The sequence below is a fragment of the Mustela lutreola genome, chromosome 3 (genome assembly GCF_030435805.1).
Source record: "Mustela lutreola isolate mMusLut2 chromosome 3, mMusLut2.pri, whole genome shotgun sequence".
In the NCBI taxonomy this organism is placed as follows: Eukaryota; Metazoa; Chordata; class Mammalia; order Carnivora; family Mustelidae; genus Mustela; species Mustela lutreola.
Window position 1 is genome coordinate 48,945,776 of NC_081292.1, and position 24,427 is coordinate 48,970,202.

Below are 24,427 nucleotides of genomic sequence, written 5' to 3' on the forward strand. Positions count from 1 at the left end.
ATGATTTAAAATTTTTGTAAATAAGGACGCCTGGGTGGCTCAGTTGGTTGAGCAGCTGCCTTCGGCTCAGGTCATGATCCCAGCGTCCAGGGATCGAGTCCCACATCGGGCTCCTTGCTCAGCAGGAAGCCTGCTTCTCCCTCTGCCTCTGCCTGCCATTCTGTCTGCCTGTGCTCACTCTCTCCCCCTCTCTCTCTCTGATAAATAAATAAAATCTTTAAAAAAAAATGTTTTGTAAATATACATACACATAATAAACATATATACAAATACACATGTTTCCCAGCTATGTCCTTTGAAAAGGCATAAGTGAAATGACATCTCAGTAGCAATGAGTACATCTAAGACTACTCTCATTAAAGGAATAGGGTTCCAAGAGAAAGGGCTCATTCCAGACCTGGGAGAGAGTGAGCATAATGTGACCTGAGAAAATAGTTTAATGCAAAGTAAGAGAATGCAGGGCACCTGGCTGGCTCAGTCAGAGGAACATAAGACTCTTGATCTCGGGGTGGTGAATTCGAGCCCCAGATTTGGTGTAGAGATTACTTTAAAAAACAAATAATTAAATAAATAAATAAACAAATAAATAAAAGAATGCTTAAAGACTAATGGGGTTATATTAAAGGAACCCAAACGCCTTTCAACATCACTCTCCCTGGTCAAATCTGGATTAATTGGAACAGCTAAAATGACAGTAATGAATTATAATATAATGAATATACCGCGTTATAACAGTCATGAGTCTACAATGATACCAAAAATAAAAAAGGAAGAGAGAGGAGAGATGAAAGAGGTGTATCTGCTAGTATATGTAAAGGGATGAAAATTTTAGAAAAAAATCACTATTTTATAACCCCTAATATAACCCATCCTTAGGTATGGATCATCAGTAGATGGATGATATGCAAAAGAACAGTTTAATCATGCATTCTCAAAGTGTCACACCACAGATCACTTATTAATTACAAAAGGGAAAAAATGGGACTTTATCATGGCAAGATCTGGTGGTCACTAGCTTAATCAAGTAGACAAGGTTGGCAACATCAATACTGGACAGCTTGAGACCATGAGTCCTCGGATGATACAGAGCAAGGTATACATAAATAATGTTCCGGATCGATTTGTTTGATTTGGATATAACTGTAAGGAAACAGAAGACTTGGAATGTTGGACACACTGGTCTTGATTATTCAGGAGGCATTAAGACCTAAGACAGAGATGGAGAAGAATCTTATATACTGGGAACATAAGAACCAAATGCAAAGTGTGAAATGCAAAATGTGAACCTTTAATCAATCCTAGACAAAAATATGTGGAGGTATATATGTAGATATATATATATATACCTCCGTGCGTGTGTGTGTGTGTGTGTGTGTGTGTGTATTAATCAACTGCAGAAACTCAAAGTTATATGATACGCTGATGTTATAAATTTTAAATTTTGAGTCCTAAACTTCCAGGTGTGATTGTATAGGAGAATGCCCTTCTTCTCAATAAAAGCCTGCTGTGGTAATAAGGTGATGTCTGTAGCCTGCATTAAAATGGTTCTGCGAATGGGAATTATATGTGTGCATGTCTGTGTATATGTATATGTGTGTCTGTGTGTGAAAGTAAGTGAGTGAATGAGAAAGAACACACATGCAGATATGACCAGGTGGCAAATCAAAGTGAAGGATACACAGGTATACATTTTAGTGCTTTTTACAGGGTCTTAAATTTTTTAAGATAAAAATTTTACTGACAGTTCAGCATGGTAGTACCTCCACATGAAAAAAAAAAGAAAGAAAAAGAAAAGAAATGAGTATGTTGATCTTGTATCCCTGTCTAGATGTCTGAACTCAGATTGATATTTTTAAAATACATAATTTTTAAAAATTTAGATTACTACAATTCCAATAGAAACCTCAACTCTACTTTTTCAAATTCAGATATTCACCTCTGTTCGATGAACCATGAGCCAGTTTCCATCAGATGTCTGCTTGTGGAATTCCAGGTATGGATCTGACTTTCCAAATAGATCCTACATTTAAAAAAAGTCAATTATTCTCCACTGAAACCATGTGAAACCACACTTTATACATGTTACATGTTAGCAGTACCTGAAGTCTAACTCCACAGTATAGATATATACAGTACAGTACAGTAATAAATACAAATCCCAGTCTTTCTCACGAACTTAGCAACCTGTTGATGCCTACAAGGAGAACTACTAAGGCATTTGTGATAAATGCTCATAATCCTGTGTCTCACACCTTCACTTCTCAAAAAAAACATGAGAACATGGCTTTAAAATATGGTGAACAATAAGACCCATAATCAGTAAGATATGTTCGGGGCTTGTTTTCATTAGTAAGAGTATTCATTCACATAGCACTGAATAGTTTTATATAAATGACATCCCAAACATTAGCCATACTGACACCATGAAGGACAGCAGTTATCAGCAATAAAATGGATTCACAAGGGTTAAATGACTTTGGCAAGATCATACATCTAGTAAATTCATGGATCTGAGTCTTGACTTTATATCTTATTCTTCTATTTCCAATACTCTTCCACCAATTCCACACATTTCTTTACACACAGAAGGGAGCAGAAGTAAATATGTGAAGTGCATAATGGAATTATTCCAATGGTACAACGTACATCTTCTTTTCCCTCTGTAATTCACCACAGAACCCCTGTATAATGCTGAAGCACAGTGAGTACTCAAAAATACCGTTATCACTAGCCTCAATACAAACACACACATACACACACACAAATACACATACACACACATACACAGAGATAAAATTCTGGAAGACTGACCAAATCACTTTCAGAGGTCAAACTCAAGTAAGATTATAAATTATTTTGTTTTCTCATTTTTGTTTGCCTTTATATTACCATTGCCATACTCTTTAGAATATACAACTTATTATTTGTTAAAATGAAAGGACACCTGTTAATTCTACAGTAATATATGCAGCTATGTCCCTGAATTGAAGATTTCTTGAGTCCTAAATTAAACTCAGTATTAAATTCAGAACTAAGAAAATATTATTTCCTTCCTCAGCAGTTCAATGTCAAGCAAGTAATATATATGGTACAGTCAAAAATATAAACACAGGGCTGGGTGGGGGGACAGGAAGGACCTGGGAGGCTCAGTTGGTTAAGGGTCTGACTCATGATCTCAGGATCTTGGGACTGAGCCCCATGTCGGGTTCCCTACTCAGCAGGAAGTCTGCTTCTCCTTCTCCCTGTGTCCTTCGCCCTTCTCATGCTCTCTCTCAAAAATAAATAAATAAAATATTTAAAAATATATATAAACACAGGGGGTACTGGTTGGCTTAGTCAGAAGAAGATGTGACTCTTGTTCTTAAATCATGAGTTTGAGCCCCATTTGGGTGTGGAAGGTTATTACTTAAGTAAGTAAACTTTTAAAATATAGATATAAATATAGATACATATACACAGACACACAAACAAAGGTTATCCAGACCTCCAAAAAAAAATTAAGATTTTATTTATTTATTTGAGAGGGAGAGACAGCTCAGGAGAGGGAGAAGCCAACTCCCCACTAAGCAGAGAGCCCAACTCAGGGCTTGATCCCAGGACCCTGAGATTATGACCTGAGCCAAAGGCAGACACTTAACTGACAGAGCCATCCAAGCACCCCAGAACTTTTAAAATTTAACCTTATCTAATAAGAATCTTAAGAATCAATGTAATTAGCCTCTCTGTAAACCATTTAATAAAATTAATAGCAGCACTATACACAGAGAAGTTAACTTTCTAAAAACACATTAATGTACCTTGTCTGACCTACCTTAGAAATAAACCAAAGAGAAAGGCAGAATATCATTATTACCATTTTGAAAGTCAGACAACAAACCTTTGAAAGTTCATTAAGATGTCAGTAGTAGAACGAAAGTAAGAATTAACAGTTCCTGACTCAGATTTCCAGAACATGTTAAGTGAAAAAAAGCAAGGTGGAGAAAAGTGTATATATGCATATCTAGAGAATATATATTCATATGTGTGTCTGAATGCACAAGTATGGGGGAACGTGGGTGGCTTAATTGGTTAAGTGACAGACTGTCGCCTTCAGCTCAGGTCATGATGTCAGAGTTGTGGGATGGAGCTCCAAGTCAGTATCCCCATTGAGTGGAGCCTGTCTAAGATTCTCCTTAGACTCTTCTGCACCGGGGCGCCTGGGTGGCTCAATGGGTTAAGCCTCTGCCTTCGGCTCAGGTCATGATCTCAGAGTCTTGGGATCGAGCCCCTAGTCGGGCTCTCTGCTCTGTGCGGAGTTGCTCCCCCGCCACCCCCTGCCTGCCTCTCTGCCTACTTGTGATTTCTGTCAAATAAATAAATAAAATCTTTAAAAAAAAAAAAAAAGAATCTTCTGCACCTACCCTGTCTACTCCCCATCCCCAACTCACATGTGCACACATACACATGCTCTCACTCTCTCTACCTCACTAAAAGAAAAAATGGTATATGTATGTAGTATGCTACAGCTACCCAAGGGCTGAGGGTAGAGAATATAAATATAAATACATAAATACGCACACATACATATCTCTTTACATAAACATATCAATATACATACATATATACATATATGTATATATACAGAGGCATACAAACACATACACACACAAAAAAGCCTTAGTTTTCTTTTAGGAAATTGAAAAATTAAACCATGAAATATAAATTTTAAAACATTATTACTACAGGAACAAAGGAAGAAAAAACATAGCAGACAGGGAAAGAAGCTAAATTACTTGAAAATATCTTGTTTTATAGATTTGGCTTTGGAACCATACAAATCTCTTATATAATTATAAAACAAAGTTAAATTTTTAAAAATTGAAAACAATCCCTAAATATCAAAAGCAAAATTCAAATGTGTCATTGTGACAGAACAATAACTAAAAGATTTCTTTAAAACACAAGAATTTGAATATACAGTCCACATAGAATATATAACTCTAAAGACAAAAAGAATTTCAAAGAGGAGTGCCTAGTTTGCTCAGTCAGCAGAGCACATGACTCTTGATTTCAGGGTAGTGAGTTCAAACTCCACACTGGGTGTAGAGATAACATAAATGAACAAATAAAGTTAAAAAAAAAAAAGAATTTCAAAAAAAGCTCAATCTGTTTTTAGTAAAAATATTGTTAATTATAATATGGATATTTTTATTCTGAAAGTATTAGATATTATAAAAGGCAAACAGAAGCAATTATGTTAACATCCTTAGGAACTGAGATTTTCAGCATAAGAGAAGGCAGGCACAAATATAGAATTAAAGAAGTAAGGCCCTGTAATTCTATATCTGAACTGGAAATATTGTATAAATTTATGATTTAGTTTTTCTTTAAAAAACAAAACAGTCTTTCCTCTAATTGTCTACTAAAAAGCCTTAGAAACAGTAAGTAGCAATAATTGACAATAAGCACCCCTAGTACCAGACTGGTCTCTAAATAACAATTTCCACTAAAATATAATCAGGCTCTTTTTAATCTGCAGTCTGGGGCGGAAATTAGATAAAAATAAGCCTGGAACATCTTGTCACGCCACACAGCAAGGAAGCTATCCAAAGACTCCTGGAGATGTGCCAACTGATTTCAGGAACAAACTTCAAGAGATTTTCACAGGCCAAAGTTAAGATAATTTAAGCATCTATAGGAGTTCACTGGTAAAGAGTTCATAGCAATACTAAAAATAAAAAACAACAAACAAAACAAAGACAAAACCCTCATTGTCACATTTAGAGGATGACAGGGAACCAACTTAATCTGTGAAATGGTATATATGAGGGAAAAAAATCAAACATTTTAATTTGCTTCCTGTACAATCGTATTTCAGAATAAATAAATACGTAACATGGGTAAGAATACTTTTCTCTATAGAAGTATCCTCATTAATAAATGAAGAATCAATGATAGCATGAGAATCTCACTATTTAACAGGCTCTTAATAAAATAATATATCTAGGCAGTATAATTACCATCAATGTTCAGATGTCCCAAAAAGACAGGACTCAACAATGGGAGCCTGCTGATGAAATCACATGTCACCACCTATAAAGCTGCCCTACTGACAATTCAAAATACCATCAGATCATTCCTCTAGATTCAGTTACCAGCTTACAGAAACCAAGAAATAAAGGTGGAGAGAAGAACATGTTAAATGACACCATAAGCATTTAATCAGTTATAAGCAGTGTTACAACTTCTATAGGACAGAGGAGTCCATTTCTTTATTGAGTAAGTTCCATGATGGACAGATGGATGGATGGGATGAAGGAAGAAAATGAGAGGGAATAAAGGAAAGAGAGATGTAGGAAGAAAGTAAAAGAAAGGGGGAAATTTATGGATTAAAAAAGACTGGAGACTGGGGCCTGAGTGACTCAGTGGGTTAAGCCTTTGCTTTCAGCTCAGGTCATGATCTCGGGGTCCTGGGATCGAGCCCCACATCAGGTTCTCTGCTCAGCAGGGAGCCTGATTCCCTTCTCTCTCTCTCTGCCTTCCTTTCTCTGCCTACTTGTGATCTCTGTCAAATAAATAAAATCTTTAAAAAAAGAAAAAAGACTGGAAACATACCAACCAATTATACTGTTAAAAGAATCTTTGGAGATACTCCAGAATATTTATAGAGATGAAATGACATGATGTCTGAGAGGAGAGAAGGTAGATAGGAAACAAAACTGGCCATGAGTTATAAGTGTTGAAGATGGATGATGGGGACATGCAGGGTTTTTAAAGACTGTTCTATTTAAATTTTTCCAAAATAAAAGTTGTCCCTGGCTACTAGTCTAAGATGTTTGCAAACTAAATTGTAAGGCAAATAAAAATGATTTTTTTTTAATTGATTGGTTTATGTGATTCAGTATAAAATCACTCGAAGAGGGGCACCTGGGTGGCTCAGTGGGTTAAAGCCTCTGCCTTCAGCTCAGGTCATGATCCCAGGGTCCTGGGATTGAGCCCCGCATTGGGCTCTCTACTCAGCAGGGAGCCTGCTTCCTCCTCTCTCTCTCTGCCTGCTTGTGATCTCTGTCTGTCAAATAAATAAATAAAATCTTTTAAAAAAATTTTTTAAAAATCACTCAAAGAATTATTCTAATTCATGCTATATACTAAATTGTTGTGTTATTATGTACTGCACTCATTCTTCATTAAAAATAAACATTGACTTTTGGAAACAAAGAGAAAAATCCAATAGAGCATGGAATTTCTATTTCTTTCCTTAAGGTAATCCAACAACACTGTCTCAAATGACTTTTACAATAACCTTAATGCTTTTAATAACTCTTCTTTTAAGCTAGACAAGCCCTTTGATAACACCTAGAAGAGGTAAAAGAAAATGGCTTCTGCTTAAACATACATAGGAAAGCAAAATTTAGAAGTAACTAAATACTCTAAGTGATGCTCAGATGATAGAGTTCATAATACTAATTGCATTATTTTTTTTTCAAAAAGGAATCAATGTGAGGCAAAACATGATATCCTTGTAGAAATGTGCATCAACTACCCACCTTATTGTCCAGTTTTCTTGCCTCGATTTCAAACAATACCACTCTGTTATCCTTTATTTCTTCAGCTGAAATCTATGAGGAGATATGGTAAGTGAAAGACAATATGTTTTAGGGATTCTGATAAACTTAGAAGTACTGATTTATTCTGTTATCTGATAATAGATATAATCTCTACTAATATAAATGAATTTTTAAATCTTTTATAAGAAAAAGTACCATTCAGAAAGATTGATCATTATTTCTTTAATGTGTATAAAATATTTTCCCCAAATATGCCAAATCTGTATTACACAACTTATTTTTCAAATGCTGTTGCCCAAACTAGATCTTCCCCATTCCAGTGAAAAATCAAAGCCCCTGGGGCGCCTGGGTGGCTCAGTAGGTTAAGCATCTGCCTTCAGCTTATGTCATGATCTCAGAGTCCTGGGAACAAGCCCCATGTCCGGCTCCCCACTCGCGGACTCTGCTTCTCTGTCTTCCCTTCTGCCCCCACCACCCCACTTGTGCTTGCTCTCTCCCTCTCTCTCAAATAAATAAATAAAATTTTTAAAAAGTAGAAGAAAAATCAAAGCCCTGAAAAACTGCATGACCCTATCTAAAGTATGAGCAAATCATACCTAGAAGACACTTTAAGTTGAAGTATCAGATCAAGGTTTTTCATCCAATGTCATTGAAAAACTTATTCTAGTTAAAAACAAATTCCAGGCTATCATAACCCCAAGAGCAATAGAGCTAACTACTGTAATGTTCTGTCTCACAAAAGTCAACATCCCAAAGACACTTAAAATTCTTATGCCTCAGGAGATTTAAACTAGGGCAAAACAGTTGCTTAGGGAAATGCCCTCATAATGACAACAACCCTCAAACAGGCGGGAGCCAGCCCTCCATTCTCAGAGCTAAAGTTAGAAAATATTACTCCAGGCAGTGATAACCTGGACAGAAACTCTAGAAGGTAATTATTTTATCCTGTTATTTAAAGATACTTATTTAAAGTGTGGCATTATGTAATTTGAAATATAAAACAGTATAAAGTATATATTCATTTGCCTAGGACCAGTAATTAGCAACAGAAAAATCTGAGTGGGAGGATGGGCAGGAGAGCACGAGCACAGAAAAGATGGTTAAGAGTTGAGAGGCTCAGGTGCCTGACTGGCTTACTCAGAAGAGCATGTGACTCTTGATCTCAGCATCATGAGTTCAAGCCCCATGCTGGGTACAGAGGCTACTTAAATAATGAAATAAAAACTTTTTAAAAAGGGGGTTGAGAGGTTCAATGGTCACGGCATAATATAAGATCCATTTTGAATTAAATCCATTATACAGTTTCTGTCCTATTGGGGGAACTTTGTAGAGGGTCAAATTAATCCATTCAGATGATTAAGTCATTTCTCTCTAACTTGGAGATTTATACTTCCATGAGGGAGAGACAGGCATCACCAAGCTACATCTGATTCCATGAGCAACTTAAAAGACTCAAAGAAGGAATTCCCATAATGCATTTTCTCCTTCTTTTTGACCCAACGTATTTCCCATTTTTAATCACTGTAAGGCAAGTAAGGATGAAGGACAACATTCGGGATGAAATGATAAAGCAAGGCTATAGAGTATTTGTCTGATATGTACAGTTTCAGCATGTCCTATCATGTTAAATCTTTTCAGGCAAAAGACAAATATCTTATTTTTACCGTAATGCTCCCTTTCCCTGCAGGTCTGCCATTTTTAAGCACCAGGGGTCGAGTTAGCTTCTTACTGGAAACAATCTGGTAAAATTGGAAAGTGATACAAAGAGCTATTTCACTTCAGTATGTGAATTTTTAAACTGAATGATTTAAAAAAAAGTTGAGTATAAAGTTAAGTCAACTTAAGTCATTAGAAATGGAAACATTAAGTCCATGCCTTAAAGATTTAGAGATTATAAAACACATCTACATATTTAAAACCAACTGGAAAAGATTTCCAAGGAGCCAGTCCTGGCAGATACGATCTCCCCAACCACTAGTTTCTTTATCAATTACTTCAAAGTTTAACGTCCTCCCTGTAATGGAAAAAGAGGAATGGGTTCTCTTCATATATACTAATCACTAAGCTGAAAAACCTATAGATGAGAGGTGGGCCTCAGAACACTCAATAAATGAGATTCAACTTTTCAACTGATGCATAACTTGAATATATAACCCCCCCAAAATATCATTTTTGATTAAAATAATAGAGTAGAGGTGCTTGGGTGGCTCAGTGGGCTAAAGCCTCTGCCTTCGGCTCAGGTCATGATCCCAGGGCCCTGGGATTGAGCCCCACATCGGGCTCTCTGCTCTGCAGGGAGATTGCTTTCTCCTCTCTCTCTGCTTGCCTCTCTGCCTACTTGTGATCTCTGTCAAAAAAAAAAAAAAAAACTTAAAAAAAATAATAAAAGGGACGCCTGGGTGGCTCAGTGGGTTGAGCCTCTGCCTTCGGCTCGGGTCATGATACCAGGGGCCTGGGATCGAGTCCCGCATTGGGCTCTCTGCTCAGCGGGGAACCTGCTTCTCCTCATCTCTCTCTCTGTCTGTCTCTCTGCCTATTTGTGATCTCTCTCTCTGTCAAATAAATAAATAAAATCTTAAAAAAATAATAATAAAATAATATAGTAGGCCTAGGTACTCTCAAATAGATGCATCTATCAAATTCATTAAAATTTAGCTACAATGTGGTTTTTTTCCGAAAAAATCAATACTTTGATTTTCTCGTTGACAGTCTTCATCAAAGTTTTAGAAAACTGATCAACTTCAGTTTCATACTGTCCTTGAGACATAGGAAATACCAGGATCCCCAAACAATACATGGAAAAATAAACAAATCTAGGCAATAATGTCACCCACTGAAAAACAATGAGTCTTCCCTCCTGGGGCCTTCCCAGCTCTATTACAAATAGTCAAGATCTCTCTTCTTCTTCTTTTTTTTTTTTTTAAGATTTTGTTTATTTATTTATTTATTTGAGAGAAGAGCCTGTGGAAGGGCGGGGACAGGGGGAGGGTAAGCACACAGAGAGGGACAAGCAGATTCCCTGCTGAGCAGGATATCAAGACCCTGAGATCACAACCTGAGCTGAAATTAAGAGTTTTACAACCCACTAGGCCACTCAGGCGCCCTGATTTCTCTTTAGAACTCAGACTCTGAGAAAGAAACAAAACGGTGAGCCTACAGGCACACCTCTACCCTGATCAAATCTGTCACATGGGAAAGGCAGATAATTAAGTATGGATGGAGAGTTGATGATCGGGTAGAAGCAGTAGAGAGTACTGGGGTGAGCACAGGGTGGCGCGCCAAACTACTCAAGGGGATCAGAGGAGGCTTATTGGAGAGGAAGGTTTACACTAGTACACCTAAGGTTGAAGAAGATCAGGCCAGGTAAAGGGACAGTGCTATTACTTTGAAAACATTTATGACTTAAGCATAAGAACAAAATTGTAGGGGTGCTTGGGTGGCTCAGTCTGTTAAGCCTCTGACTCGGTTTAACCTCAGGCCATGATCTCAGAATCTCATGTGCTCAGTGCAAAATCTGCTTGTCCCTCTCCCTCCCCATCTGCCCCTTCTGACACCCTTTCTCAAAAAAGTAAATAAATAAAATCTTTTAAAAAAAAAATTTTTTTTTAAAGAAAAACCAATAGTACACAAAGCAGCTAGAGCAATGGTATTATTTACTGCAATGTTAAACGAAACACCCCAACTCAAAAGAATTAATGGGTTTTGCCAAAAACACATAGTCCCTGCCCTTATGAAAAATAAGATAAATTTTATAATGTTCAAACCAAACATACTAATATTTGAAACATCTGTAAAGTGATTACATACGTCTTTGAAACAATCTGTAGAGTGATTACATATGTCTCAACTCTAAAAATTAAACTAATGAACACATAAAAACGCCCAATTCTCTGGTTAAAATTTAGACACAATATATTGCAGTAGCTAATTATACTCACTTGTCCAAGGGTACATTCAAATTCTCCTAAGAAGTCATCATCATTCAGCTGGATGGTTTTGTTGTCAATGTCATAAATCCCAAATTTCAATTTTTGAACCACTTCAAAGTAGTAATCAATAACAAATGTCTTGGAAAATGTGGGATTCAAGCAATTCTTAATCCTTTCTGTGCGATCAACCTATACTCACCCCAAAACAAAGTTTCGTCAGATTAAAATGCACTTACATTTTAGCATCTTTATGTACTACAGGTAACTAAATATAAGCATAACAGATAGCTAAAGAAAGTTTCCATATGTAGATGAAAAATTCCACAATCAAGGACAAACCTGCCCCCAAAAAACTGCATTAACATATGAGCTGTTTTCATTATTTTTAACAGTTGTAATAAGCACTTCACATTATCAAAAGAGCAATTCAGAATCCTTTTCACCTACAGTATTTAACATTACCTCATACCACTGTTGACCACTCGTATTTAAAAATAACACACATAAAGGGTCCGACTTTGACCCTACATCCATATCCAAAAGATTGTCACAGGAAACATTCAGCTCCACCTTCGTAACGCATTGGGCAGCCATCTTGAACTGTGAGAAAACCAAAGAAACAGGATGCTAATGAAATGGTGCCTTTAATAATAAGTCCATGCATTCCCAATGAAACAGCTGAATTCTTAGGAAAAGCTGTCAAAATAGGATCCCGGAGTAAACTCTCTGGAATAAGACTGTTAATATGTGGAGCACCAGGGTGTCTCTGTGGGTTAAGCCTCTGCCTTCGGCTCAGGTCATGATCTCAGGGTCCTGGGATTGAACCCCGCATGGGGCGCTCTGCTCAGAGGGAAGCCTGCTTCTCCCTCTCCCACCACCATCCCCATTTGTGTTCCCTCTCTTGCTGTGTCTCTGTCAAATAAATAAATAAAATCTTAAAAAAAAAAAAAAGGCAGAAATATTCCTTAATAAGAAACAAAATTCACAAATTCCCAATTTGCCTACTAAATACCCAACCCAGGTATTTTGTAAAACTAAATCTAAATCTAAATTCAGATTTCTTTATTTTGTCATCTTACATTGTCAAAATTATTAAGTGCCAAAATATACAGTGCTGACAATATGTGCCAAAGATATAAAGAAGTCACTGAAGCAGACCGAGAATAACTGACAGTGCCAAGAGTGTGGGTCAGACTGACATTCCCTGGTCTTTGAAGGATTCCATTAGGTGAAGAGAGAGACAGCACAGAGTAGAAAAGAATCAAGACATTAGAAGGCACAGTGAGGACACCTCATCGTCACGTGTCACAGAAGTAAGCATCCATGTTGGGGGAAACCAAGCTGGACAAGAAGAGGGTCAAGTTTGATGTCCTGAGAGCTAGGCTGAAGTACTGGGGTGGAGGGGTGGTTAGGAGGTACAACTGAAAGTTCTCACATTGAGGATAATAGAATGAAATGTTTTTGTTTTTTTTTTTTAAGATTTTATTTATTTATTTGACAGAGAGAGATCACAAGTAGGCAGAGAGGCAGGCAGAGAGAGAGAGAGGAGGAAACGGGCTCTCTGCTCAGCAGGGACTCGATCCCAGGACCCTGAGATCATGACCTGAGCCGAAGGCAGCGGCTTAACCCACTGAGCCACCCAGGCGCCCGAAATGGTTTATTTTTAAATGTAACTTGTGTCAGGGCACCTAGGTGGCTCAGTTAGCTAAGGGTCCGACTCTCAACCTCAGCTCAGGTCTTTGCTCCTTCCTCTTCATCACCCTGTATGATAAGCTCTGGAATCAGACAGATGAGTTCTCATTTGGATCCCACACTGACTTAATGTGTCACCTCAGGTGAGAGTCTCTACCTCCTTATAACCCCTCGTTTTCCTCATCTGCAAAATGAAAATAATATTTCTCATACAGTTGTTGCAAGGATTAAATGAGTGAATATATTTAAATAGTGCCTAGTACATGGTAAGTGTTCCAAAGTTGTTTATTACTATTATATTATTTTAGGACTACTTGATCTTCTCCCATATATCCCATGTTTCTTTTCTTTTCTTTTTTTTTTTTTAAACTAGTCTACTCCAAGATGATTTCTCTAATGATTCCAAACTACATCAAGTCATTTGAATTCCTGCTGCAATAGTAACAGATAACTACAGTATAGGAACAAGATCAAATCTGGAGTACATTTAGAGTAATACTTGGGTGAAATTCTGCATCTGGTGAGACCTGTGTGACCTCAAATAAATTACTTTTTGAGCCTAGATTTTCTCATCAGTGAAAATGGAGATACGTAAGTAAACTTACAAATCGGGAATGTGCTGTGAATCTTGCTTTCATATCTAACAAAGAATCTATGGAATAAATGTTTAGTTGTATAATTTTTTTCTTAAGGTAGTTTAAGTCTTATAAATTGTATGTCATCTATACCCAGGATAATGCAGTACCCTGTGGACAGATTTAGAATGAGTAAGGATTTCTAAAGCTCCTGAAGAACATGTAAAGAACTGTCTACCAGCAAACAGAAAGCCCTCAAATTCCAAAAATGGAGAGAATTCAACAGAAAATGTATTGTATCTATGTGTAAAGTCAGCCTCATAGCAAAAAGATACATCAGAGGAACATTATCCCCCCCTAACAATGATTATACAAGAGCCACAAAAACAATATGCCAGACACACCTGATTATTTAGTAAATCGTTGATATTGCATTACTATATTGCTGTTAGGACACAAATTTCCTCTATTAACAGCATTCCCCCATGAAAATGACTCTGAATGCAGCCTCATTTTTTTCTAGAAATTCATTAGGGCTGAATGACAAATGGAAGAAATTACATAAACAATCAGGTCTGGAACCTTGTTAAAAGCAACATCCCTGATGATGCTTTTCTCAGTTCCTTTCAGTGTCATCAACCAGCACATGATACACAATTTTTAAAAAAAGCAATAGGGCATTCTTTTATGATGGAGGAAAATAAGGCAAATGTTTTGTACCCTTTGAGTATGGAGAATAGGAGATTTGGCTGAGATAAGTGACCAGGCAGACGAATGTGTGTCTATAACTAAAGAGTGATTCTATGTGTTTTACTATCCAAAATGCAGGATGATAGAAAAGACAGAAAGAACCTCCTCCAGGAGTGGACAATAGCTTCTTACAACACAGATTACTCACTGGAGAATTGTCTAGTTTCTAAAATGCAAATAACATCTGGAAATACTAACCCTATCAGCCATTCTCCCGGTAACCCTAATTTTCCTGAGTCAACGTTATAACAACACAGTTCAAAGGAATTAAAAATAAGACCTAATAATTGAATTTGGGCTGGATGTATGAAATTTAAAGCATATGGTCACTCCTATGCCTGAAATTTCTGAGGTCTAGCTGAAAATTCTTAGGTCTTATGTGCTTTCTCTTTTCCCATCTTTCCTTAGAGGTACTCCTTAGGTCTACTCAGTAAAGCAGATTCTGCCTAGAACAATTTCTTTTTTTTTTTTTTTTTTTAAAGATTTTATTTATTTATTTGACAGAGAGAAAGAGAAATCACAAGTAGATGGAGAGGCAGGCAGAGAGAGAGAGAGGGAAGCAGGCTCCCTGCTGAGCAGAGAGCCCGATGCAGGACTCGATCCCAGGACTCTGAGATCATGACCTGAGCCGAAGGCAGCGGCTTAACCCACTGAGCCACCCAGGCGCCCCTGCCTAGAACAATTTCAAATCTCTCTCAACTATGGAGGTGCAGAACCTTCCCTATGCCTATGGTCACAACTTCTTCAGGTCTTTTTTTTTTTTTTTAAAGATTTTATTTATTTGACAGACAGAGATCACAAGTAGGCAGAGAGGCAGGCAGAGATCGGCAGCCCCAATGTGGGGCTCGATCCCAGAATCCCGGGATCATGACCTGAGCCGAAGGCAGAGGTTTTAACCCACTGAGCCACCCAGGTGCCCCTCTTCAGGTCTTCTGTAGCTCTACCTGCCCACTTAATGGTCTCCAGACAGGCACTCCCACTGCCATCGTCTTTCCATTCATATCATGATTTTATCACTTCTGATTTAAAAAAAAAAAAAAAAAATCTGATGCCTGGGTGGCTCAGTGGTTAAGCATCTGCCTTTCACTCAGGTCGTGATCCTGGGGTCTAGGATCAAGCCGTGCATTAGGCTCCCTGCTCAGCAAGGAGTCTCCTTCTCCCACTCCTTCTGCGCCTCTCCACCCCTGCCCACCCCGCTTGTGCTCTCTCTCAAATAAATAAATAAATAAAATCTTAAAAAAATAATAAATTAAAAATAATCATTACTGGCTATCCAGAGTCTACCCTAGTCCAATTAGGTACATCTGTAATTCATGGCTCTGTCTACATCTGCCCCCAGCCTGTCATCTAAACTCGTCAAGATCCATTTCAAATGACATTTTCTCCATCAAGCTGTTGCTGATTCCCCTGTAGGGCAGTTATGGTACTGATGCTATTTTCTTACCACTATTGTTACTTGTATGCATGGCCCACACTCTATCTGTGTGCTGAGGACAAGGACCTGTTTTTTACTGCTTCCTCTGCATCCTGAAGCATGCTGTCTGATGTTTGACACAGGGTTTTCATGGCTGAAATACCAGTGACTTTGGAGTCAGTAGGCTTGGTTCAAATTTCCTTCCCATCATTTATTTGGGTGTGTCAGCTTTACCAAATTGTCTGTCAGAACCTCAGTTTCCGCATCTATAAATGGGGATAAAAAAATTGCCTGACAACTGTAGGTTTATAGGGCACTCACATTTTTAGATATTCTATGAATTGTTGCAATTATTATTTTATAAACTATTCAAATACTTTAATAGTCTAGCCATCAATGGCTTGTTATTCAATAGTAAGACATAATGAAACTTTCTCATCCTTGTTTATAAAGAACTTCTTAGAAAAATAATAAAAGAATGCCTGGGATTTACACAAAATTAATTTGCCAGGCAGGCAGCCTTTCTTATAGATAAGTGCTAATTTTCCTAAATCCTCTCAGAAGAGTTTGCTTACCTGAGCTACCTCCGGTTGGTGCATGGGGGAGGGGGGACAGAGCCAGTGTCAGTGACTCATTATTTGTTGTAGAACAATTGGGAGGAAGAAGTCAGTGCCCAGCCACAAATGTCTCTAGGAAATTTCACTCTTTAGCTACTAAATGAGGAGGCTGGCAACATTACAAAGTTCTCAAAGGTTCCTTCTGGTTCTAATACCATGATTCACTAACTGCTATCCATACTGCATCCTGCATGACCTCCACTGAAAGCCAGCAGGGTAACCTTGGGGCAGCTGGAATGGGGCCCAGCAACATCAGCAGGACACACCCCATGCAGTGTTTCTCAAATTGTGTGGCTCAGAACAGTAAAAGTGTCCTCCTCAACCTCCCTAAAAAAGTGGGGGAAGGGTAATATGGCAGTCAGTTTAAAAGCCACCACTACTTGGAGGTCTCAGTCAAACCAACAAGTGTTTATATTAAGAGGTTACTGTGTGGAACACCTGGGTGGCTCAGGTCAAGCCCCATTGCCGTTGTTGGGCTCCCTACTCAGTGGAAGGCCTGCTTCTCCCTCTCCCATATCCTCCCCCTTGTGCTCCCTCTCTCTCACTGTGCTTCTCTCTGTCAAATAAATAGGTAAAATCTTTTAAAAAAGAGAGAGATTATTGTGTACCCATTATCATGCTAAGGACAGTGGGGACCTGATACAGCAACAGAAGACCTTGGAACTCATTATAATTCTATTGGGGAGTTCCATTCATTCAACAATTATTTACTGAGTATCTTCAGTGTGTTCCGGCATGGGGTGGGGAAAGAATGCAAAGCAAAAGCAAAATATCTAGCTATCCACATATACACAGAAATAACACAAACAATATAAAACAGTGGGGTGCAGAGAGGAAGCAATCAAAGTGCCCTCAGAGCTGGAGAAGAAATCTATAGATTTCTATTTTTACTGAGTGTTGGGCTGGCAGGAAGGGCTACTAAAGATGGCGAAAGTTCCCGCCACAAGACCTGAGCTCGGACAGGAGAACAAAGGCCCAAGCAGGAATCTGAGAACCCCGCCCCGGGCTCCTGTGGACCAATGGGATCCCGATGAGCAGGCGGGATATCCAAATAAGGGAAACTTCCAAAAGACCCCTGAGCTTCCTCCGAGACCCCTTAAAAGCCCCCTCCTCCCTGCCTTGGGTGCGACTTCCGCCACTCTGCTTTCCAGAGTGGCGGAACCTCGCCTGAGGGTGCCCACCTCCTCCCGGCGCAACTTTCCTGGCTCCCCTTCTCCTGAGCCCTGAAACTTCGCGGGAGAGCGTTTTTAATAAATCTTGCCTTGCACCCACTTTGCCTGGTGTTGTGTTTATCTCGCCGGAAAAAACTTTACACTGAGGATTAAAACTACACTCCATTATAAAATAATTTATATTCTTGCCACTTGCTACTGGATCATTTTTTTCCCTTAAAAATAGAGAGTGGGAGAGGGGAAAATGTAAAGAGTTAGTAAATACATGTGGCTGGATAATTTCTGGTTTTTGTTTTCTACAAAATTATCAAAATGCTTCCAAATAATATATTATCTTCTGAACTTTACAAAAAAAAACAAAACAAAAAAAAAAAAAAACCAAACAAAAAAACCCTAGTACATTGGGCAAGACAAGGAATAAGTACTATACAGCAAGAGATCAATACACCAGAGCTAAGGCTATAATATCTGGATTGTCCCAGAATGTTAATAATATTCATAATAATAATTGTTAACTTTTAAAACAACACATCGTTTCTATTAGAAAAATAAGAATAATTTGCCCAAACATTTAAATTACTTGCCCAAGAAAAACAAGCTAACAAGTAGCAGGGCCATAACAAGAACCCAGATTTGTTTCCTATCATGCCAGAATGCCCTGAGAGCACTAAGGACTATAATTAATCATTACTTAGTCTAACAGCAATATTCTCTAATTAATTTCCCTATAGCTTTCTAGTTAGTATATCAAATGTAAATATTCAGCCTGACACAAATTAACGAATACGATCTTACAAAATTAGAACATTAATTTTTAGGCTACAATTATGATTATCTTTCTTAAACAAAAATAACCAGAATAAACAAACAGTAATGGCCAAACAATGGAAGAACTGGAATGGTGTGCATTTACATCACAGCAGTTCCTCCTCAAGACAGCACATTACACTGTGAATTACTTAGGGCTAAGAAAGCATTTTCTTCTTGCTGAGTCTCTACAAACACAGATCTACATGGGGGACACAGAATCTCCGTGCTTTCTGAAGGCAGCAACATTAATTCTCAGGAATATACCACACTTAATAGCCAGAGAAAAACTTACATTAAAGGAATGTACAGTGAGCCTGCCCTTCATTTATTAAGAAAGTGATGCCCAGGGGCGCCTGGGTGGCTCAGTGGGTTAAAGCCTCTACTTTCGGCTCAGGTCATGATCCCAGGTTCCTGGGATCGAGCCCTGCAGCGGGCTCTCTGCTCAGCAGGGAGCCTGCCTGCCTCTCTGCCTACTTGTGATCGGTCTGTCAAATAAATTTAAAGGAAGAAAGGAAGAAAGAAAGAAAGAAAGAAAGAAAGAAAGAAAGAGATGCCCAGGGACACGTGGGTGGCTCAGGTGGTTAAGTGTCTGTGTCTGTCTTGGGGGTCCTGGGATTTAGCCCTGCATCTAGCTTCCTGAGCAGGGAGCCTGCCTCTTCTCCCTCTGCCACTCCTGCTGCCGCTCCCCCTCCTTGTGCTCTCTCACTCTCTCTCTTTGTCATAAAATAAATAAAATCTGAAAGAAAGGAAGAAAGAAAGGAAGGAAGGAAAAAAGAAACAAAGGAAGGAAGGAAGGAAGGAAGGAAGGAAGGAGGAAAGAGATGCCCACATTTTTAAAAAATACCTGCAATGGAATACTAGCCATAGGGATACAGAATTAAAATTACGCCAAGCATTAAAGCACCTAAACAGTGAAAAGGGCAAGTTTTCTTTTTAAATGTTAAAAAGGGACCAACGGGAAGGGTCACTGGACCAGGAGTGCGAAAAAATGGAGTATAGTTCTCCATCAGCCCTACCACATGTGCCCCAAGGGCTATAACTGCTCTAGGACTCTGGTTTTTCAACTGTCAATTCTAAGAGTTGAGTCAATCACTTTAAGTAACTTTAAAGCCTCTTCTAGTTACTATTCCATGACTAATTACAGTGAATATAAACTTGTTTAGGAAGTGGTACTAAAAGAGTAGAAACATTTAAAAAGTAGAAAATAGCAGAAAATTTATAAGAACCAAAAAGAGAAATGTAAGGGAAAAAATAACATTTCCCAAATTCAGCTTCTATTTCCCACCAAAAAAAAAAGCTATACCTGAAAAAATATATATTTAGATACTTGCCTACCAATTAGGTACCTTTGCTTGAAATTCTTAAATTCTCTATCCCTGGATGACTTGAAAAAGTATAGTATACCAAAACAAAACACCAGCCCCAATCTATTAGGTACATGCAGCATAATGAGGAAGTGAGTTTTACTACCATCTATGGAATCTCACATTATTAAACTCCCAGCTCGTATTACAGCAGCAGAAGGAACCAGCATTTGACCACCATTTTTAAAATGAATTTCCAGATTCTTGAATAATCCTGAATAAAATCTGGATAGCAATGCTATTGCTGATATCTGAACATGCAGAATTGGGAAAAGATATAGTTTTATATTACTCTTATTTTATTATTTTTTTAAAAAAGATTTTATTTATATGTCAGAGAGGGAGAGAGCGCACAAGCAGGGGGAGCAGCAGGCAAAGGGAAAGCAGGCCCCTGCTGAGCAAGTGCAGGACTCAATCCCAGGACCCTGGGATCATGACCTGAGCAGAAAGCAGATGCTTAACCAACTGAGCCACCCAGGTGTCCCTTACTCTTACTTTAAACACAGAAAGCATGTGCAGTTTTACCCTGTCCTTACTGTTACAAAGTGAGCAATTAATTAAGGCCCCTTCCTTGATTTCTCTAGAAAATTCCTAAGATTATACTGATCTGTTCTATGACTCATAGCAGGCTATAGAGTTTATTTCACATGCATTTTCTGGTTAGACTGCTTTACTAATCCCAACGGCTGCTTTATACACACTTTAGAAATGTCACTGATTATATTGTCAAGCTTATCTAATGAAAAGTTCATAGTATATGCACTGTTAATAAAAGTTAGAAGCAGTTGCAACATCACAATGTTGCCTCACCTTAGGAAGCACGCATCTTGGCAAAATTAGCTACAAAGTAAGTATCTACAAAGTGAATCATCTTTTACCAAAAATGGCATTGATAAAAATCAGAGCTATATCACCTAGCAGAAATTCCAGGATGCTCCGTTGAACATGTTAAAATTCTAAGGGCTCAGTAAAGCTGCTGGCAGTTTGGATACTATAAAAAGGCACATCGACCTGCTGAGATTGATGTCCCTTGCTATTTAAGAACTCCCCACCTTCTGGAATCTCCTAGATGTTGGGCCAGCCATCAGAACTTCTCACCTGTCCCTACAATCCAACTATGCCCAACTCTAAAAGCACGCTTCCTAAAACTCAGCTCCCTTCCTTCTCTTCCTAGCTGGGCCATACAATATTTAACTGGGCAAGACAGGCATTTCACATTTTGTCACTTTGTGCTTCTTTCCAGTTTATGGTGAACAATGACACAAAATAATTCTTTCAGTTTAAAGCTGGAACAACTACCACTACTTCATTCTTAAGATTTAAGTTTAAACATTGAACAGCGGCACCTGGCAGGCTTAGTTGGTAGAGCATGGGACTCTTGATCTTGGGGTTGTAAGTTCAAGCCCCATCTTAGTTACAGAAATTACCTAAAAATAAAATATTTTTAAAAAATAATAAAGTTTTGAATGTTGAGCAAGGACTGTTGAAATGTTTATATATTTCCTGATTTCAAGAATATTCCGTTTATGGTTACTTGGCACATAAATGTCAACTGGTTTTAACGTTCTGGCAACCCTCTTTCTATTTCCCAAACATGAACAGTTTAATAATACTATTCAATCACTCAACGCATATTTATATAGAGTATCTACTGTGGATCAGGTCATGTTCTGAGGTGTTGGGAGAACAATGAACAAAACAAGTAACCTGCCCTCCTGAGGTTACACTATAGGGAGAAAGACGATAAAAAAGATAAGTAAAAGAGGGTGGGGGGGGGGGACACCTGGCTGGATTAGTCAGTAAAGCACCGGACTCTTGACCTCAGGGTCATGAGTTCAAACCCCATGTTAGGCGTGGAACTACTTCTCAAAAAAAAAAAAAAAAAAAAAGGTAAATAATCAACCTAATGGAATTATATAAGCCTGAAATAGTGAATACCTAAAATGGGGAAACCAATCTCTTCTGAACAACATATGTTATGTGATATTTGATTCACAGAAAGAGTTTATGTAACATATGTGTGGTTATAAAGTGTAACAGTCAAATAAACATCTGTAAAACCACTACCCATCTTAGAGTCTTTGCATCTCTACATCAAGGGCCAGTAAACTTTTTCAGTAAAGGAACAAAAAGTAAATATTGTAGTTTTGGCTGGTCAAGAGGTCACTCATGGTCTCTGTCACAACTACTCAATCTGCCCTGGTAGAATGAAAGTGGCCACAGACTGAACAGGCATAGCTGTATTCCAATAAAACTTTATTTACAAAAACAAGCCATGGCCTTGATTTGGCCCACAGGCTGGAATTTGCTGATCCTTAAGTCAAAGACTCTGAAATGTTGGAATCACAGACTCTTAGAACATTGGAATCAGGCCATTTGACCCAAGGGTCCTACAGCATTAGTTACTATCTGAATCACAGGATTCTAGAAAGTCACCCTCGAGCCTCAGAGTGTTAGAAGTATAGAGCTTCAGTCCTTACATGTTAGAATCATGTAGATGGTCTGGACATGAGTCAAGTTCTAGCCCTTAGTTGACCAGTATGGTAGCCACTAGTGACATGAGGCTACTGAGCATTTGAAATGTGGTGCCTCTGACATGATGGAACATGATTTCAAAGACTGAAATGAAAAAAAAAATGTGAGAACTCTCAATAACTTTTTAGATTAATCACATATTGAAATGATTTTTAAATACATTTGGTTAAATAAAATATATCACTAAAAATGTTTTAAAAAGATAAGTTAGTAAAATATACAGTATGCCTGGTGTTAAAGTGCTAAAGAAAAAACGAAGCAGGGGAGGACTAAGAAGTACTGAAGGCGGGGTACAACTCTAGATATTTTATAACCTTAACTTGACAACACAATTGGGAAATACTTGTTCTGATTTTCACTTCTTTTCAAATAATCCTGATCCCTAAACAGATGAAAATGTGACCCACAAGTTCCGCTTTACATTTGCAGATATCAAATTTAATGTGTACTACCATGTTAGAGGAACAGGGAGCTAAAGCTCAGAAACCTGAAGTAGCCTGATGAAAATGCGTATTGCAACCATGCTGTGCTTTGGTAATTTTCACAGGAACCAGAAATAATACATCCCCTGGCAACAGGACATTTCAAAATGATTTGCTAAAATGAGTAGTATTTCCTTCTACTTTTCATGGGAAAACTGTATTAATATGCTATCCATCTAACTTATGTTGGTAAATTTGATCAGTAATATACTGATTTTAATTTTTTAAAAATATGATTGGAAAACCAATGATTGCCCACTGATAAGCTGTTAAACACTAAAAGAATACAGCTTCTTCAAAAGAATCCCAATATTCTTCCACTAGCCTCTTCAAATGTAAGCCAACATAATCAACCTAAATGTAGTTATCATCATCTTACCAAAGTATATATAGCAACTGGCTTTGATTACATCAGACACTCAAGTAATGTAGTTAAATAAAATATATGATACTTATAGGGGCTCATTTAAACCACCTTCTCAGTCTTATCTTTCAACAAATCTTCAACCACATATTCTACCTAATTGTTGGCCTTTAACCTGCCTAGGGATCCTTATAATGTATGTAAGAACACGAAGGAAAAACATTGGTGGGAAGGAAGGAAGCTTACCTGTAAGGTAAAGGTAATAGTGGGTTCATTAAAGGAATGTCCAAGTCTGGGGTCCTCAAACTTGTTGAGTACCACCAACAGATGGTGTCATTGATCCTTACTAAAAGATCCACCTCAGAGATTATGTTTTTAGTGATCAGTGGTGGCTCATTACAGATCTTTGAAGGTCAAATGTCATTGAGTTGTATTTCATATCCAACACTAACTTTCTCAGTTTTGCTGACAGGCATACCTTCTCACATAATAACTCACTGACTGAAAAAAAAAAATGAAAAAGGAGAAAAGAAAACTCTAACAATTGTAGGGAAAAAAGCACTGCAATAGTACTGAGAGAGAAGGAGGATGAGGAAAACTATGTCAAAAGCTATACCAAGAATTGCTAGGAGGTAGGATACAGTGTGAACTGGTTATCTGAACAGATGCTGCAAAGGAAATATTCAGGACTACAGTAATAGCACTGGAAAGAGTATACAAAAAATATCTGAATATGTGTAAACTTAGGGTGCCTTAAATTTATGTGGAAATCAAGACCACTGTCTATAAAGTGTTTACAGTTAGAAGTGAAAGTAGGAGAGGTGTCCAGTCATTACACAGCCCTAAAAAGACAAAGAATCCTTTTGTTTCCCCCATCCTGAAAACTCCTCTCCCTCTCCATTCTCCAAGAGCTAGATCTGACAGAAGAAATCCTGAAGGAAGGAGAACCAATTGCACACTTCATCGTGTCATCGTGCCAGAAATTCTGGGGAGTGCTGAAATTCAGCTCCCCTTTACATCCAGAGAGTTTCAACATGGTCCAGTCCCCCAAACTTGCTTTATTTGAATATTTTCAGCCCAGACTGGGATGCATTTTTCCAAACCATCAGCCAAAAGCAACTGCCTTTAAAAAAATATCTCAGAAAGGCAAAAAAGTGGCCCCGGGTACCAAAGATT

The 24,427-nt window shown here is 38.1% G+C and overlaps 1 protein-coding gene across 1 annotated transcript in view; it reads right to left on the reverse strand.

Annotated features, from left to right (window-relative positions):
- CPNE3 (copine 3) overlaps nucleotides 1-24,427 on the reverse strand; it is a 50,797-nt gene that overhangs the window by 24,803 nt on the left and 1,567 nt on the right. The window contains exons 2-6 of the mRNA XM_059166080.1: nucleotides 11,939-12,076; nucleotides 11,486-11,665; nucleotides 9,212-9,286; nucleotides 7,527-7,598; nucleotides 1,937-2,020 (exon numbers count right to left, since the gene is read on the reverse strand). Of these exons, the coding sequence (XP_059022063.1) occupies nucleotides 1,937-2,020; nucleotides 7,527-7,598; nucleotides 9,212-9,286; nucleotides 11,486-11,665; nucleotides 11,939-12,070 (543 nt within the window). The 5' untranslated portion in view covers nucleotides 12,071-12,076. The remainder of the gene's footprint in view (nucleotides 1-1,936; nucleotides 2,021-7,526; nucleotides 7,599-9,211; nucleotides 9,287-11,485; nucleotides 11,666-11,938; nucleotides 12,077-24,427) is intronic.